Source organism: Lotus japonicus, chromosome 1 (genome assembly GCF_012489685.1).
Source record: "Lotus japonicus ecotype B-129 chromosome 1, LjGifu_v1.2".
Classification (NCBI taxonomy): Eukaryota; Viridiplantae; Streptophyta; class Magnoliopsida; order Fabales; family Fabaceae; genus Lotus; species Lotus japonicus.
Genome location: NC_080041.1, coordinates 11,714,063 through 11,728,724, shown reverse-complemented (window position 1 = coordinate 11,728,724; position 14,662 = coordinate 11,714,063). Strand labels below are relative to the sequence as shown.

At 34.9% G+C, this 14,662-nt stretch overlaps 2 protein-coding genes and 1 long non-coding RNA gene across 4 annotated transcripts; all 3 read left to right on the top strand.

Annotated features, from left to right (window-relative positions):
- The first annotated feature begins 471 nt into the window (after positions 1–471).
- Positions 472–2,424, top strand: LOC130733624 (transcription factor DIVARICATA-like). The gene is made up of 3 exons (XM_057585850.1): positions 472–705; positions 872–1,317; positions 1,802–2,424. Exons 2-3 carry the CDS (start codon positions 914–916, stop codon positions 2,268–2,270), a joined length of 873 nt encoding a protein of 290 aa, XP_057441833.1. The 5' UTR covers positions 472–705; positions 872–913; the 3' UTR covers positions 2,271–2,424.
- A 2,628-nt stretch (positions 2,425–5,052) lies between these two features.
- LOC130733623 (uncharacterized) lies at positions 5,053–7,677 on the top strand. Of its 2 annotated transcripts, none has more exons than XR_009017510.1 (4): positions 5,053–5,741; positions 5,918–6,003; positions 6,464–6,582; positions 7,374–7,677. It is a non-coding gene; the product is annotated as an uncharacterized LOC130733623 (long non-coding RNA). The 2 variants fall into 2 exon arrangements; XR_009017509.1 differs by having other exon boundaries at positions 7,367–7,677.
- Positions 7,678–12,396: 4,719 nt separating this feature from the next.
- LOC130733622 (transcription factor DIVARICATA-like) lies at positions 12,397–14,316 on the top strand. Its single transcript, XM_057585849.1, has 3 exons — positions 12,397–12,776; positions 12,876–13,281; positions 14,024–14,316. The coding sequence occupies exons 2-3, from the start codon at positions 12,968–12,970 to the stop codon at positions 14,238–14,240; spliced, it is 531 nt and encodes a 176-aa protein (XP_057441832.1). The 5' UTR covers positions 12,397–12,776; positions 12,876–12,967; the 3' UTR covers positions 14,241–14,316.
- The last annotated feature ends 346 nt before the right edge of the window (positions 14,317–14,662 follow it).

Below are 14,662 nucleotides of genomic sequence, written 5' to 3'. Positions count from 1 at the left end.
ACCTCTCAGATTTTTTTATTTTTGGTCGATAAGCTATCTCTCAGATCAAATACTCCTTATTCTCCCTTTTTGATGAAATCCAAATCCAACCCCTTATCTCCTTCATAACCCTGAATTATAAATCCGTTTGGATATTCGTTAAAAAATATGAAAACAAGAAAATAATACATTCTGAATCACTTTTTATGAAGTCGAAACTTGCTACTTCAATGAAAAGTGCATTCAAATGTGTTATTTTTATATTTTCATACATTCTAACGGATATCCATACAAACTCTAATCTTTTCACTGAGTACCCCTTTTTTATTCTTGTGTATTTCTACACATTATGTTATGTATGTATGGATGCATTTGCTTTTAACAATTGCTTCATCATGAAGAAACGGACAAAGGGAAACAGTTATCTTAGCTTTTCCTTTGCTGATTGTAAAGCAATTAATTTGTCTCCTTTTCTCTGATGGCTCTTACCTTTCTACAATATCTCTTTCTTTCTCTTGCTCTTGGCTTCTTTATATTTTGATATTTTCTTTCCTTCAGTGGAGCTCAACTTTGTAGTAGCAGCCTCACTGAAAACATTTACCTTTCCTTCTGATATTTTGGTATTCTCAGAACATCTTTTATTGTTCTAGTTTCAGAATTCATCACACTCACACATCAAAATTCTGGCACACCACCATCATTTTCCTAAGATTCTCTACTTAAAAGGTATGACTTTTATAGATTCTCAACTTTCTCTTGATCACACATAAAAGATTCTAACTTATGTGAGAATCAAAGATCTTTGGTTTCTTTTTTTGTGATTCTCTTCTGTGATCACAAGAGCACCCCTTTTCTAACTCTTATTTCCATCTCTTGAGGAACTTCATTCAAGTGATAGGAGAGTTTTTGTATGCTTGTGGCTGTGGTTTAAGTTATGGATTTGGAAACCCTCTATTCCCCTTGTTTCATGCCAAATTCAAATTGGTTTGTCCAAGAGAGTGCTCACAGCACAGAATGGAGTAGAGAAGATAACAAGAGGTTTGAAAGTGCCCTTGCTATATATGATAAGGACACACCAGATAGATGGCTGAATGTGGCTGCAATGATTCCTGGGAAGACTGTGCTTGATGTGATCAAGCAGTACAGGGAATTGGAAGAAGATGTAGGTGAAATTGAAGCAGGGCATGTTCCTGTTCCGGGGTATCATTCCTCTTCTTTTACCTTTGAAGTTGTTGAGAACCAGAACTTTGATGGACTCAAAAGGAAGCCTGGAACAACTCTCAGGGGTTCTGATCATGAGAGGAAGAAAGGAGTTCCGTGGACCGAAGAAGAACACAAGTGAGTTTCTTCAACCTTGTTTGATTCTCTTCTCAATTTTCTAAAATTTAAAACCTATTTTCACACAGTTTTTCAAACCTTATTTTTTGGCTTTATTTTACTCTCTTCTCAATTTTACTCCCTTCTCTACTTATGGATTTAGTCAAGAGCAGGAAAAAGTATTGATGTTAAAATTCTGTTAATGAACTATGAGTATACAGCACAAGGAACTGAATTTATATTTTTCCATTTAATTTACCTTCAACTTCAGTTATTCTTATTGAATTACAGATCCAATGGTTTGTTATCACCCTCTGGCTTTATTCTGATTGATTTATCATTCTAGCAAAGTAGCTATGCTAAAACTTGATCAGTAGTTTGTATTAGTGAATTAAATTTTAAATCCTGGTATAGGTAGCATGTTTGGATGAGCTTCTCTTTTATGCTTCAATCTATATCCTTTTTGGTGGTTGTTTATATATCTTACTTGTGTATTATACTACAGACGCTTCCTGATGGGACTTCTAAAGTATGGTAAAGGGGACTGGAGAAACATCGCTCGCAATTTTGTTATGACAAAGACTCCCACACAAGTAGCTAGCCATGCTCAGAAGTACTACATAAGGCAAAAGGTTTCTGGAGGTAAAGATAAGAGGAGACCAAGCATCCATGATATAACCACTGTTAATCTTACAGAAACTAGTATCACATCAGAAAACAACAAGCCACTTTCATTCAAAAGTACTAGTAACTACAACAGTGGCTCACTCATGGTTTTCAACCCAAATTGTGATGACTTGTTGATGATGCCATCTTCATCTGATATCATCACTTCCAAGACCCTTAAACTTCAAGGGCAGGATCTTTATGATTGCTCTTTACATGAGGCTTATGCTAAGTCAAAAATTCCTAGTTTCAGGGCAGCACCTAGAAACTTCAATAAGGAAGCTGTTTTTGGTATTCATGTACTATAAGAATGCCAACTATGACAATGTTCAAATTAAGGCAAACCAATTCCACTGCATAGATTATTGTTCTGTAGGATTTTGATAATGTAGATGAAATGAAGCTACTTGTTTCATGAACATCCTGAAAGGAAATGGCAATAAAGTTTCAATCCTTAAAACATCCTTGAATTTGCCATAGTCGGTTCTGAGGAATGTTGTGTAAGACTTGTGGCAGCCAACGTAAAATTGTAAAATTGACTGTTATCTTTAATATATCAAACACTGACGGGCTTGTGCTGATGCCTTGTGAAGAGAGGTGGAGGGAGGTCAAAAAGGATGTTTCGAGCGCAAGGGTATTGGGTGATTCATATAGCCGACCTCACTTAGTGGGATAAGACTTTTGTTGTTATTCGTTGTTATCTATTTTTTAAAAAGTGTGATAGTGACCATGTATATTTCTTTGAAAACCCAGTCTAAATCTCAAGGTCAACATGACGGATTAGACATACCACTGATAATTATATTCTATAATGACATATATATTGATAAAGGTTTGACATGAATTGGGCCACATCATGATGCCAATGTTCTTCCCACAAAATAATAGGGGAAAAGATGAAGTAACTCAAGTCTAAATTGGCCTTTTCAAATTTACAGTATAGAAATTCCTCCTGTTTTTGAATTAATTCTAACACACAGTAGCTACTAACATTGCTCAAAATTGAATGACTTTAAAATAAATCATAGAAAGATTTTCAAATATAGCATGTGGATCTCTTGAGTTGAGCACTTGCATTGAAATTTCGGGTCGCATAAGGAATGGTAAGCTTTATGTGTCTTAAGGTGGTTAATCATTTGCTTTTGGAGTGCAATATGGCCAACTTGGCCATGTTTGATCAGCATCACTTTGCTAGTCGAATCTGAGTCTGCATTCCACTTGGTCAGAATCTCATGCTTCATTGGCTCAGAATTTAGGTAGATTCACATAAGCATGCCAATGTGGTTCACACTATCACAGTCATCTTTATTAAAATCCGATTCTCAGCCAATCCAGTCCTACCTTTTCTTTGATATTTCAGCACTCTGGCAATCAACTTTTCAATGGTGGCAATACTGTTGTGCCAGCGTTGCTTCTTTTTTACTGGTCTACTGAAGCATCATGCTTTATTTTGATTCTTTGTTTTACTTGAGAACCCAATAACATATTGCAGCGCTGTGCATATTATTTTGTCGACACTGAAACTAGCAATACCATTTAGCTCCTACAATGATAAAGCACAAGAATAACAATTGATTCAAAAGTCAAAGTTAAGAAAATATGATAGTAGTAATATGCAACTAAAATCATTCAAAAAGTTTGAGTGGTGGGAGCAATATAAATACTCACATACATATAAATAAGTAGTGGGGGCAAATAACACATAGTATTAAGAAAATAATTTTTTTGTAAGGCAAATAATACAAACAACACACAATAATAAGGAAACATCAAAAAAATGGTGGGGGCAAATGCCCCCATAACCTATAACCTGCATCCATCCTTGCGCCTGCCCCTATTACAATAACACAATTTTTTCAGCGTGGTTTCTCGTTACTCACGTGCTCTTTGAGAAAACTTATGCGGAGGTTACCCATCTCATACGGCTTCAAAGCAAGCATGCTCGAATTTGGAGTTCCTATGCACATACCACCAGAAAAAAAAAATATCCTTACTATTATAAGTGTTGGGTTGTGCCTCTTAAGTGGGGCACAACTTTATTTTATGAAAAGAAAAAAAGAAGGAAAGAAAAAGAAGGGAGTTTTTTTTGAATGGGCCTAGCCCAAGATTTGTTTTAAAAAGGGTTTAAACCCTTGTTTTTGAGGTGACACATCAACTTTTGCAACGTGAATTGTTTCACTTGATGGGAAGACTTTGGGTCATTTTTCGGTACATCTTGAAATTTTAGTATATCCTTGAGCCCTTTATTTTAACCCTTTTTGTTTGGAATTTTATCTTATCTATCATTTGGGTGATTTGTCCCTCTGTTGTGGGTTTTTACCGTGTTCTATTTCCACATTTCTTTGGTATAGTTTTTTCCTATTTGTTGGGAGTTTTATTTTCACTTTTTTTGGTGAAGTTTTTTATGTCGTTTGACATTACTTTGTAACCAATTACTTTCAGGCTCATACTTGTGGTTTTTATTCTCTCAATTTGATGGAAGTTTTCCACGTTAAAATTTCTTGTGTCATTGTTTTTATTTTATTGTCATCTATTGTTGAAGTTGAATTTGCTCGAAAGTTATTTTATCCAGGTTCTCACAAGTAAAAATGAATTTTTCCTACTCCTAATTTTTCCGTTGCGCCACTCTAGTACCCAACAATAAGTAGCACTTATCAAGTCCTATAAGCTTTCCTTAACTGCATATGGTCTCATACCTATGGCCTTAGAATACCACCCAATTTGGTACCAGACCGGTTCAGCCATATTTTCCTTTGCCTAGAAGTCTTTCTGGAAACCGCTTCTTTTCGGTGTCTTCTTATTGTATCGCTATTTGTCCTCACTCTTGTCCTCCTCGGGTCTCAAATGTCTACCAGCTTCCGCTTGCTACACTCATTGAAATAACTTTTCAGGAGGTCACACATCTCATATTGCTCCAAAGCAAGCACGCTTAACTTTGACGTTTCTATCAATTGAGCACTAGAAAAGAAGATGCACATTGTTGTTATGAATAGTACTAATCAAATCTTATAATCCCTCATCTATTTATATATAGGAATTGAGAAGCGCGCAATCTAACGCCGCCAACTCATTTTCTTTATTCTAAGCCAAACTTGCCACGTCAGATTTAAGAGTGATGTGTCCTAATTTCTCTTTGCCTTTGTTTGAAGTTCTACAGCATAAACCCCATTTTATTCTCACCATTTTACTACGTTTCTATTCCTTCCTTCTTCTCGTGCGCCGTTTCATTCCGGTTAGATCGTTTCATTTTATTTTGTGCATATGGGCCTTGCGTTTCCATGTGTACATCTACTACCCATCCAATTCCCAATTCTAAAAGACTCATCCATCTATTACCCACAAGAGCTTCCCCTTCAATTCTCTCTATGGTGACAGTGACAACAAATTTCTGTCTTCGTTCTAATGGTTGTTGGGTCAGCAAAAAGGAATGATCTATGATGGACTTTCATAAGATCGCTAAGCTGCAAGGGTTTGAGATCACTTCTGATGGCCCCTTCAATGGCATTGTCTTTATAAACTCCAATTGCTTCCTCCAGTTTCTAAATTAAACCCTTTTCCTTATTCCTCCATTATCTTATTTCCATTTTGCATCCTTCGAAATCTCCACTCCAAATTTCATCTAACTTATTACTGGGTACTCGAATGTAATTTTTTTTTTTAAAAAGAATAGGCTTATGATAGTGTGATTTTTCAAATTTTCAGAGTCTTTTCGATTGCTCGATAAACCGGAAGAAAAGGGAAAACATGTCTTATTATTAGGATGAACACTTTCTTATCAGGTACAACCTTTTGTCCTTTTTAGTTCTAATCATTTGATCCGTTCTCAATTTTTTTTATTCTTTTATCTTTTACACTGCTAAGTAAATGTCTGTTTAAATTTTGTTAAAGCTGCAAATGTGAGTTTTTATCAATATTTTTTATTATTACTAATATTGTTTCCTTCTGGACTCTCCAGAATCTATTTCTATTTCTATTCTCTCCAAAAGTGACCCCTACGTACTACTTCACACTCACAGGGCATGCTTTAATGTTCAGATAAAGGTAACAACCATAAATATCTTCTTCTTCTCTTTAAGTCTCAGCTATCTTCTTATACACACAGCTTCCCAAGCTTATAACTTTTTCCATCATGGCTATTTTGGATTTATGCTCTATGACAAAGTTTTAGTTTAGTCATTTTTGGGAACTTATGTGATCATTTGTAATCCTTTGAAAAATGATGTTAACTAATAATCTTTAGTGAATAAAATCTGCTAAATTTTGAACTTTTTGTATTGTTGGGAGAGAGCTGATGAGATAAGCAAGAAGATCGATAGGGAAAGATATGTTTCTTATCAAATAGGAAGAAGCCACATGTACCATTACCCCTTTTGCAACATGAAAGCTTCTGAGAAGAAGATGTGCTCAAGAATGCCCTTTTCTCCATATTTCTACACACACACACACAAATAAAAACATTGGTTAATCAATGATAGTTTCTGCTATGATGAGTTTCTTTTAGGGCCACCGTTCTTCTTGGAATCTGGAATGATAGTTGTTCTTCTACTTACTTGCTAAGGAGCAGTACAGTGTGAGTTATCTTACATTATGAGATTAATGCTCCATTCACCTCTCATACAGGTTTGCATCTCAATCTCTTACATTTCTTCTATAATTTGTCTTTTAATTTGTTTTGGTTGATGTCCAGTTTCATGCTATTAGTTTGTGTTGTTCCAAAATCTGTATTTTTGTGTACACAATGTATGTTTCCGTGAAGTCTATTAGAGACACAATTGCAGGCTAGAAATAAAAGAGCCTAGGTGATTAGTGGTTGTCTACTATATTCTTATATAATTTAAATTCTATATATGACTATTTCGAGCCAATGAAGGCAGCTCTAATCACACATTTACAGCTTACATTATATAACTTAATGAGTAATGACACATTCTAAATATTCTTCAACTCTTACCACTTGAGTTATCATTCGAGGATAACTCAATGACACGTGTTTAAAGCATATAGAAATGTTTTACTTCTGAGTTTCATTTGCTATTAGTTTAGATTGTATAATATAATTCGTGTTGTGCAAAATCTTCTTTTTTTGTGCACACTACATTTGTGCTTCCATGAAGACAATTAGACACACAGGAGCGGGCTAGAAATATAAGAGTCGTGGTGATTGGTGGTTGTCTAATATTTATTCCTTTACAATTTAAATTTGATATATGACTATTTCTAACTAATGAAGAGAGCTCTAGACACATATTTGCAACTTGCATATAGCATAACTTTATGACACATGCTTAGATTATGTAGAAATATTTTGTTGTGCTCAAAAAGTGAAAAGTAGTTGTCTAAAGAGAGTCTTTGGTGATTAGTGGTCGTCTGCTATTTAGCCCTTCACAATTTTTGTTGTTGTTAGTGTGCAGGTCCTTGCACGAAGTGGGTCTACTTTGGACTCTAGACTCTATATTGACCTAAGTCTTGAAGATCTGTAGAGCTAGCTCATATAGTGGTGTGTTTAGTCCTTTACAATTTAGATCTGATACTTTTTTTGTTACTATGTGTTATTACAAGTCCTTTCCTAAAGTTGGTTTGCTTTTGACCCTGGACTCTGTATTGAGCGAAGTCTAGAAAAACTATAGAGCTCGCTAATATATTAGTGTGTGTAGTCTTTAACTGTTGACATTTCATCCTACCGTTTTTGTTTTACTGATTTCTATTTCTTGCTTTCATTTGGATACAAAGGTTATGAGACTTTACATAATTGCCATTTTGTCTTGATCATTCATATAGCTGTAAAATTGTATTTTAATCCAACACAATGACCGTGTTAACTCTTAACATAGATGCTCTGAACTGCAACTGCAAGTCATGTCAGTAGAGTTTTGTAGCTCTTCTTCCACCACAAGTGCAAGAATATCATTATGCTGCACATACATTGCTTCCATTGAAAAATCTATTTCCTTTCACCCAAAAAAAGTTTTATAGCAATTCTTTCATGAATATTGGCTAATTACTTTGTGATAAACTACTTTTCAGCATTTTGAATACTACGTTATTTTTGTTGAATCAGTAAGATCAATACTTATACATCTTTCCTATAAGCTTTTAGTAATTGTAATGCAGGAAAAGAAAGCATCCATAGCAAAGGCTTTTAGCAAAATAAGTTGAAAGCGCCTGTTTAGCGTCACAATCTTTTAATGATGTATCAACTGTTTTTTTTTTTTTTTGACGGGAATGATGTATCAACTGTTGTTGTGGTTGTAAGAAAACTAAATGATAACATGATCAGTATCATTCCAATGTCATTCTTAAAAGGCAATAATCTACCCGTTATAATAACATTCTTAGTTGATTTGAATAATTTGCCTGCATATCATAGTTTTTATACTTTCATCACAAGTTATTACCACAACTTATTTTTTTTTGTGAGATAGATATATAGACAAAATAGATGTTTCTTTTTGCATTGAAAATGAGGAAATAAGTCTATATTGCGCAAGTTTCTACCAATAGTCTATACTTTAAGCTAAACGTAACTCAACCCATGAATAAGTATAAAATTACTCTATTTCAATAGCAAAAATTTAATTATAATAAAATTTTAATTTTAAATGGGCCAACTATTTATCAGTTTTTTTTACTACCATTTATCAATTTACATTGATACCAAAAGTCATGAAACCCATTTTTTGTTAAACAATCAAATCTTCTTGCATTTTCAAACCTTACTGAAGTATATATATATTAATGCAAAAAAAAGTCAGCCCGCGCATCGCGCGGGTCATAGTCTAGTTAACTATATGTCAGAAACCAATACAACCTCGTTCCGGTGTGAAAGTAGTTTAGGCATGTTTCCCTCCGCCTGTCATATATGTATTTCTGAAGCATAGAAACATGAAAAACTAGATGAACTTTAGAAAGAACTATGGGAAGTGCCAACCTCTCCAAGATCTCAAATTTGTGAATGAATGTTGGGCTTAGCTTGCCATTCATACCAAATTGCAACACTCCTTTCATTGAAGAAACACACAAGAACACATGGTCTCCAATTGAAAACGCTAAAGGGGGTCGCTTCCTATCAGCATAAGACTTTTGCCTACTATGACCTGTAGCTAAACGATCTCAAACTGGCTTAACTTTTTTAGTTTCATCTAGGATAAGTTTTTGGACTGGAAGTTTATCTTCTCCAACTTCAAACCAACCAATGGGTGATTTGTATTCCTTACCGTACAAGGTCTCAAATGGTGTCGTGTGAAAGTTAAACTGATAGTCATTATTATAATAAATTAAAGGCAAATATTGATCTCAACTCCCTCTGGGATCCAGACTCCATAACACAAGCACGAAAGGGAAACACGGGTCAGACCATAATCTCATCAGGAGGGTCCTAAGGTTGTATATATAAAAGACTCATCAATTTTTACCCTTTTAGTAGAAATCATAGCAGCTTATTAAAGATAGAATATTCATCAAATATTAGATGAGACTCATATTTGAGTAAATTAACAAATGATTGAAATTGCACTTTAAAATCACTTCAAGACACTCATCAAGTGTTAATAGTATCTTGGAAGTAATTCACATTTGGGTTCACAAATTACTAAAAATATTCTATTATTACCCACTACAACTAGGCTCTAATACCAACTTTGACACGATATAAAAACTTAAGTTGTGACCGACATACATACTATCAATCTAGTCTGCAAGCATGTTTCTCACAAATCATTTTTTGAAGATAAATTTTTAAAATAAACATGTTTTTTTATAAACAAAGAAATTGGTATATCCTATGTATACCGTCACGGGAAACTGCATTTCGTTGATAGCTCTCATCTCCTAAGGTTAATCTTTTCCTAATTGGAGACTTCATCTAATCCTCTTCACATGAGACAGGGTCGTGCAAACAGTAAGGCAAATTAGGCTCATGCCTAAAGCCCCTAAAAAAAACTAACTACCTATAGGCCCCCATGCAGTAGTTGCAGTGCCCCCCATGAGAGAAAAGACCTAGTCAAACTATTAAATTTGCACCTGTTTTAGTCTATGATATCCATAGGTTAAAAAAAATTCTCCCTCGTCCCTAAAGATATGCATATAAATCATTTAAAAAGTCTTAACACTTAGTTAAAAAGTTATAGGAAAAATGGATTTGCATTGGCTTTAGAATCCACACAAAAAATGATCATTAAAAAATGATAGAGCTAAAATTTTGCGATAAACATAAAATTCATAGAAAACCTTATTTTTAATGAAAATATTAGTAATGAAATCACACATTCATCTGATGAATCTTTTCGCATTTAGTATTTTTTAAACATATTAGATCAATTAATTTTATTGAGACACGATTTGAACAATTTTTACAACAATGTTACAAAATATATTGAATGAATTAGCTATTTTATCTATTGAAAGCGAAATGTTATAGAGTTGCTTGATTATAAAACTCTAACAAATAATTTTACAGCTTAAAAAGCTAGAATATTGATATAAAAAATTGAGAATTTGTATAATATATTAAATATCTTAAAGCCCTAAAATTATTTTTGCCTTAGGCCCCCAAATACATACACGGCCCTGTCATGAGATCATGTAGTTCATATATATCATCTCATCAGGAGCGGCTGCATCTCATTGATAGCTCTCGTAGTGCACTAATGGCTCCATCTAACAAATAACACTCTTCACCCTAGAATCACGTTGTATATTGTATAATCTCATCGAGCACAGTTGCATCGATATCTCTCTCTGTGCACTAGCGACTCCATCTAGTGGATAGCTCTCTCCACTTTAGAGATGGCAGGAAAACCCAAACCCGAACCCGACCCGAAATTGTGGGCGAAATCCGATTTCTTTGGGTTTGGGTTTCACCCAAATTTTAAAACATGTTTGGGTTTGGGTGTGGGATTTATTAAACCCGCACCCAAACCCAAACTCAAACCCGAAGTCTTATGCATGTAATTACCAACCCTTATATATATACTATTAAAGCTACTAAGTAGAGTTTTTTTTAAAAGTTACTAAGTAGGCTTATGTTTATGAACTATATTTTTTCCTTTGTATTGGAATGAATATGAGGTTTAATCAACTTATGTTCATATTGTTCTCTTATGTACATTTTGTTTCCGGGTTGATATTTTTGATTTTTTGTCGGTTCGGTGCTCACATTGAGTTTTGGGTTTGGGTTCGGATAACCCAAAACCCAGGGGTTTGGGTTTGAGTTTAATTTTTGCACCCATATTGAATTTGGGTTTGGGTTTGGGTTTGGGTGTTAAGTTTGGGTTTGGGTATGGAAATGACCAAACCCGTACCCACAGAGCTCATTGCCAACCCTACTCCACTTGGAACTACATAGTATCGTATCATCTGATTTGAGGCGGATTGCATCTCGTTGATAGCCTCTTTATGCAATAACGACTTCATCTAATAGATAGACCTCCCCTTCTAAAATCACGTAGTATCATATCATTTTTTCGAGGGCGGCTGCATCTCATTGATAAGTGATAACCCTTTCTATATATTGATGGCTTCCCACCCCATCATTTAGAATTGCCACCCTAGCCTTTTTAAAAAAATGTCGAGACTACCCTCCGGGACTTAAGCCTCTATATCAGTCCAGTTGTTGATGTTTTGGACTAGTCCGAGAGTTATAAGTTCGGAAGCTTTAATTACAGTTAAAATAACATGACTTTAGTCCAATTGCAGCAAAAATAACATGACTTTAAAATTGAAAAGTTACATAATTCAATTTAAACAAAATTACAATACATAATCCAAGTTAAGCATTTGAAAAGTAAAGCAAAATAACAATACTGCATCTGGTAAGAGTGATAGTGATCCAGGACTATAAGTTTCGGATCTCTCCAGGACTTCAAGGTTCAGACTGATTGATAATAAAATTTGCCACCCCCTTTTTAAGACGTCCGAGAGTTGTTGTACTGGATTAATATGAAACTTCAAGATTCGGATCTCTCAAACCAGATACTATCACAAAAACATAAACATGAAAATGCAGTGACAATAATATGGGACAAACATACATGGTTACAATACCCTTTTGGTCGCGATTCTTGGTCGCTTTTGGGTACCTCAATGTCGCTTCTGGGTCGCACGTCTTGAGAGCTCCGAGTGTTGATGTTTTGTTCTGTTCTAATATTAACAGAGTCCGAAAGTTGAAGTTCTGGATGAGTCTGAATGTTCAACCTCCGGAGTAAAACACGGAGGGACAATTTTGGTTTTTCCCCACTTTTAAATGGGGTGACAATTCTAAATGAGGGGGTGAGAAATCTAATTCCCTTCATCTAATCTAATAAATAACTCTCTCCTCTCATAACCAAATAACTATATGTAGCTAAACCGTTAGTCCAGCTAACTACTATGTGGTTATATCATGAATTCCCTAAAATAGCATTTCAAAACCATAAATCAATTCATATCAACAACATCAATTTCCAAACAGAGTCTTTCAAAACCATAAATCAATTTATATTCAATTTCTTTCTTCTTTAAAGTAATGCACTTGCTTTCATAGTTGCCTCATCACGCAGAAACGCCAAAGGGAAACAGTCATCCAGTTTTTCCTCTGCTGATTGTAAAGAAATTTCTCTCTTTTCTTTGTTGGGTCTTTGCTTTCTTCACCCTCTTTCTTCCTGCTCCTGTTGCTCTTGGGTTCTTTATATTCAATATTTTCCTCTCTTTCTCTCCGTGCAGCTCAACTTTACAAGCTCACTTGTAAAATTAGCCTTTGGTTGTAAGACTTGCTATCCTATATAGTCATCATACTCACACATCGAAATTCTGGAATATCAACATTTTTCCTAGTTTCTGTACGATCCTAAAAGGCAGTATGACTATATAGATTCTAAGTTCTTTGCATTTTGAGTATCATAGATCTATAATTTCTTCTTTTTTGTGCTTCTCTTCAGTGATCACTACAGCACCCGTTTGTAGTTCTTCATTTCCATCTCAAGAGGGAGTTCATTCAAGTAGGAGTGATTGTATCCTTGTGGTGTACGTTATGGATTTGAAAACCTTCTATTCAAATTCAAACTATTTTGTCCAAAAGAGTGCCCCCACAGAATGGACTAGAGAAGATAATGAGAAGTTTGAAAGCGCCGTTTCCATATATGATAAGGATACACCAGATAGATGGCTGAAAGTGGCAGCCATGATTCCTGGGAAGACTGTGTTTGATGTTATCAAAAAGTTCAAGGAATTGGAAGATATCCTTGGCATAGAAGCAGGGCATGTTCCCATTCCTGCAACTGTTAGGGTCAGGGGTCCTAATCATGTGAGGAAGAAAGGGGTCCCCTGGACCGAAGAGGAACACAGGTGAGTTTCATCAACTTGGAATCTCCAATTGTCTCTTTGTATTGATATTTTACTCCCTTCTCTACTTACTGAAAACTTCACCACATCTTTGGATCAGCTTCTATTTCATCGATATCTTTTTGGAATCCAAAAGCTACTTAGAAAAAGTTTTTCCCAAAATTGATTTTGATTTTAGTATCAATTGCAAAATTACTTCCAAACATGCCGCCAGTAGAACGAAAACTTATTGATATTGGAATTTTGCCCATGAATCATGATTATATTGAGGGCGAGTATCGGCGTAACGGTAAGGTTATTGCCATGTGACTCTTCAGCCATAGGTTCGAGCCGTGGAGTGTCTCTTTCAAAAATGCAAAGTTAGTCTAACTTTACTGTTATCTACATTAAATCCACAAAATAGATTTGGTTCTTCTTGGACTTCACGCATAATGTAAACTTGTATTTGCCCTTTAATCATGATTATACTCCACAAGCAATTGAAATTCAAGACTGCAATCAATTTTTTTTATTTCATTTTCCTTCAATTTCAGTTTCTTATCTTACTACTGATCCTGTGGTTTGTTATCCCATGTCAGCCAATTGAATTTTACACTAATTGCTTTGGCATTCTAGCATAGTAGCTATATGCTATAATTTGACCATGAGTTTGTATAAGTGAATTAGATTTTGAGTCATATGCTGTTTGATCGGTTTCAATCTCTATCATTTTTTTATGCTGATTTTGGTATTAATTATACTACAGAGGCTTTCTGATGGGACTTCAAAAGTATGGTATAGGGGATTGGAGAAACATCGCTCGCAATTTTGTTCTTACAAAGACTCCAACCCAAGTAGCTAGTCATGCCCGGAAGTACTATAAAAAGCAAAAGGTTTCTGGAGATAAAGATAGAAGGAGCATCCATGATATAACCACTGTTAATAATGGATCACTCAGGGTTTTCATTCAATCCAAACTGTGATGACTTTCTGATGAAGTACTAGTAATTGTGCTCTATTGTACCAAGTATATTAATAAAACATGCAATTCCATTCAAATATGAAGCCCTCATTCTCATCCAAATCCAATACATTGAACCACATAATGATGCCAGTGTTCTGCCCTCAATATTTGGGACAACCCTTGCTGGTTTCTGATACAAGCCTCAGGGTAGGCCCAAAATAAAAGGAACAGTATCCTCAAGTCTAATTTAGCTTATTAGATATTCCAATATAAAAACTCCTAGTAATTCTGAATCAACTTAAGACACTGAAGCTACCCACATAAGTTTCTCTGTAAAATTGATTATGACTTTAGAATCAATTCTGGAAGGATTTCCAAACATGCACTAATTATGTAAAACAAATCTTGAGCAGCCAGTTCATTTGCTTATGTGGGTCTCTT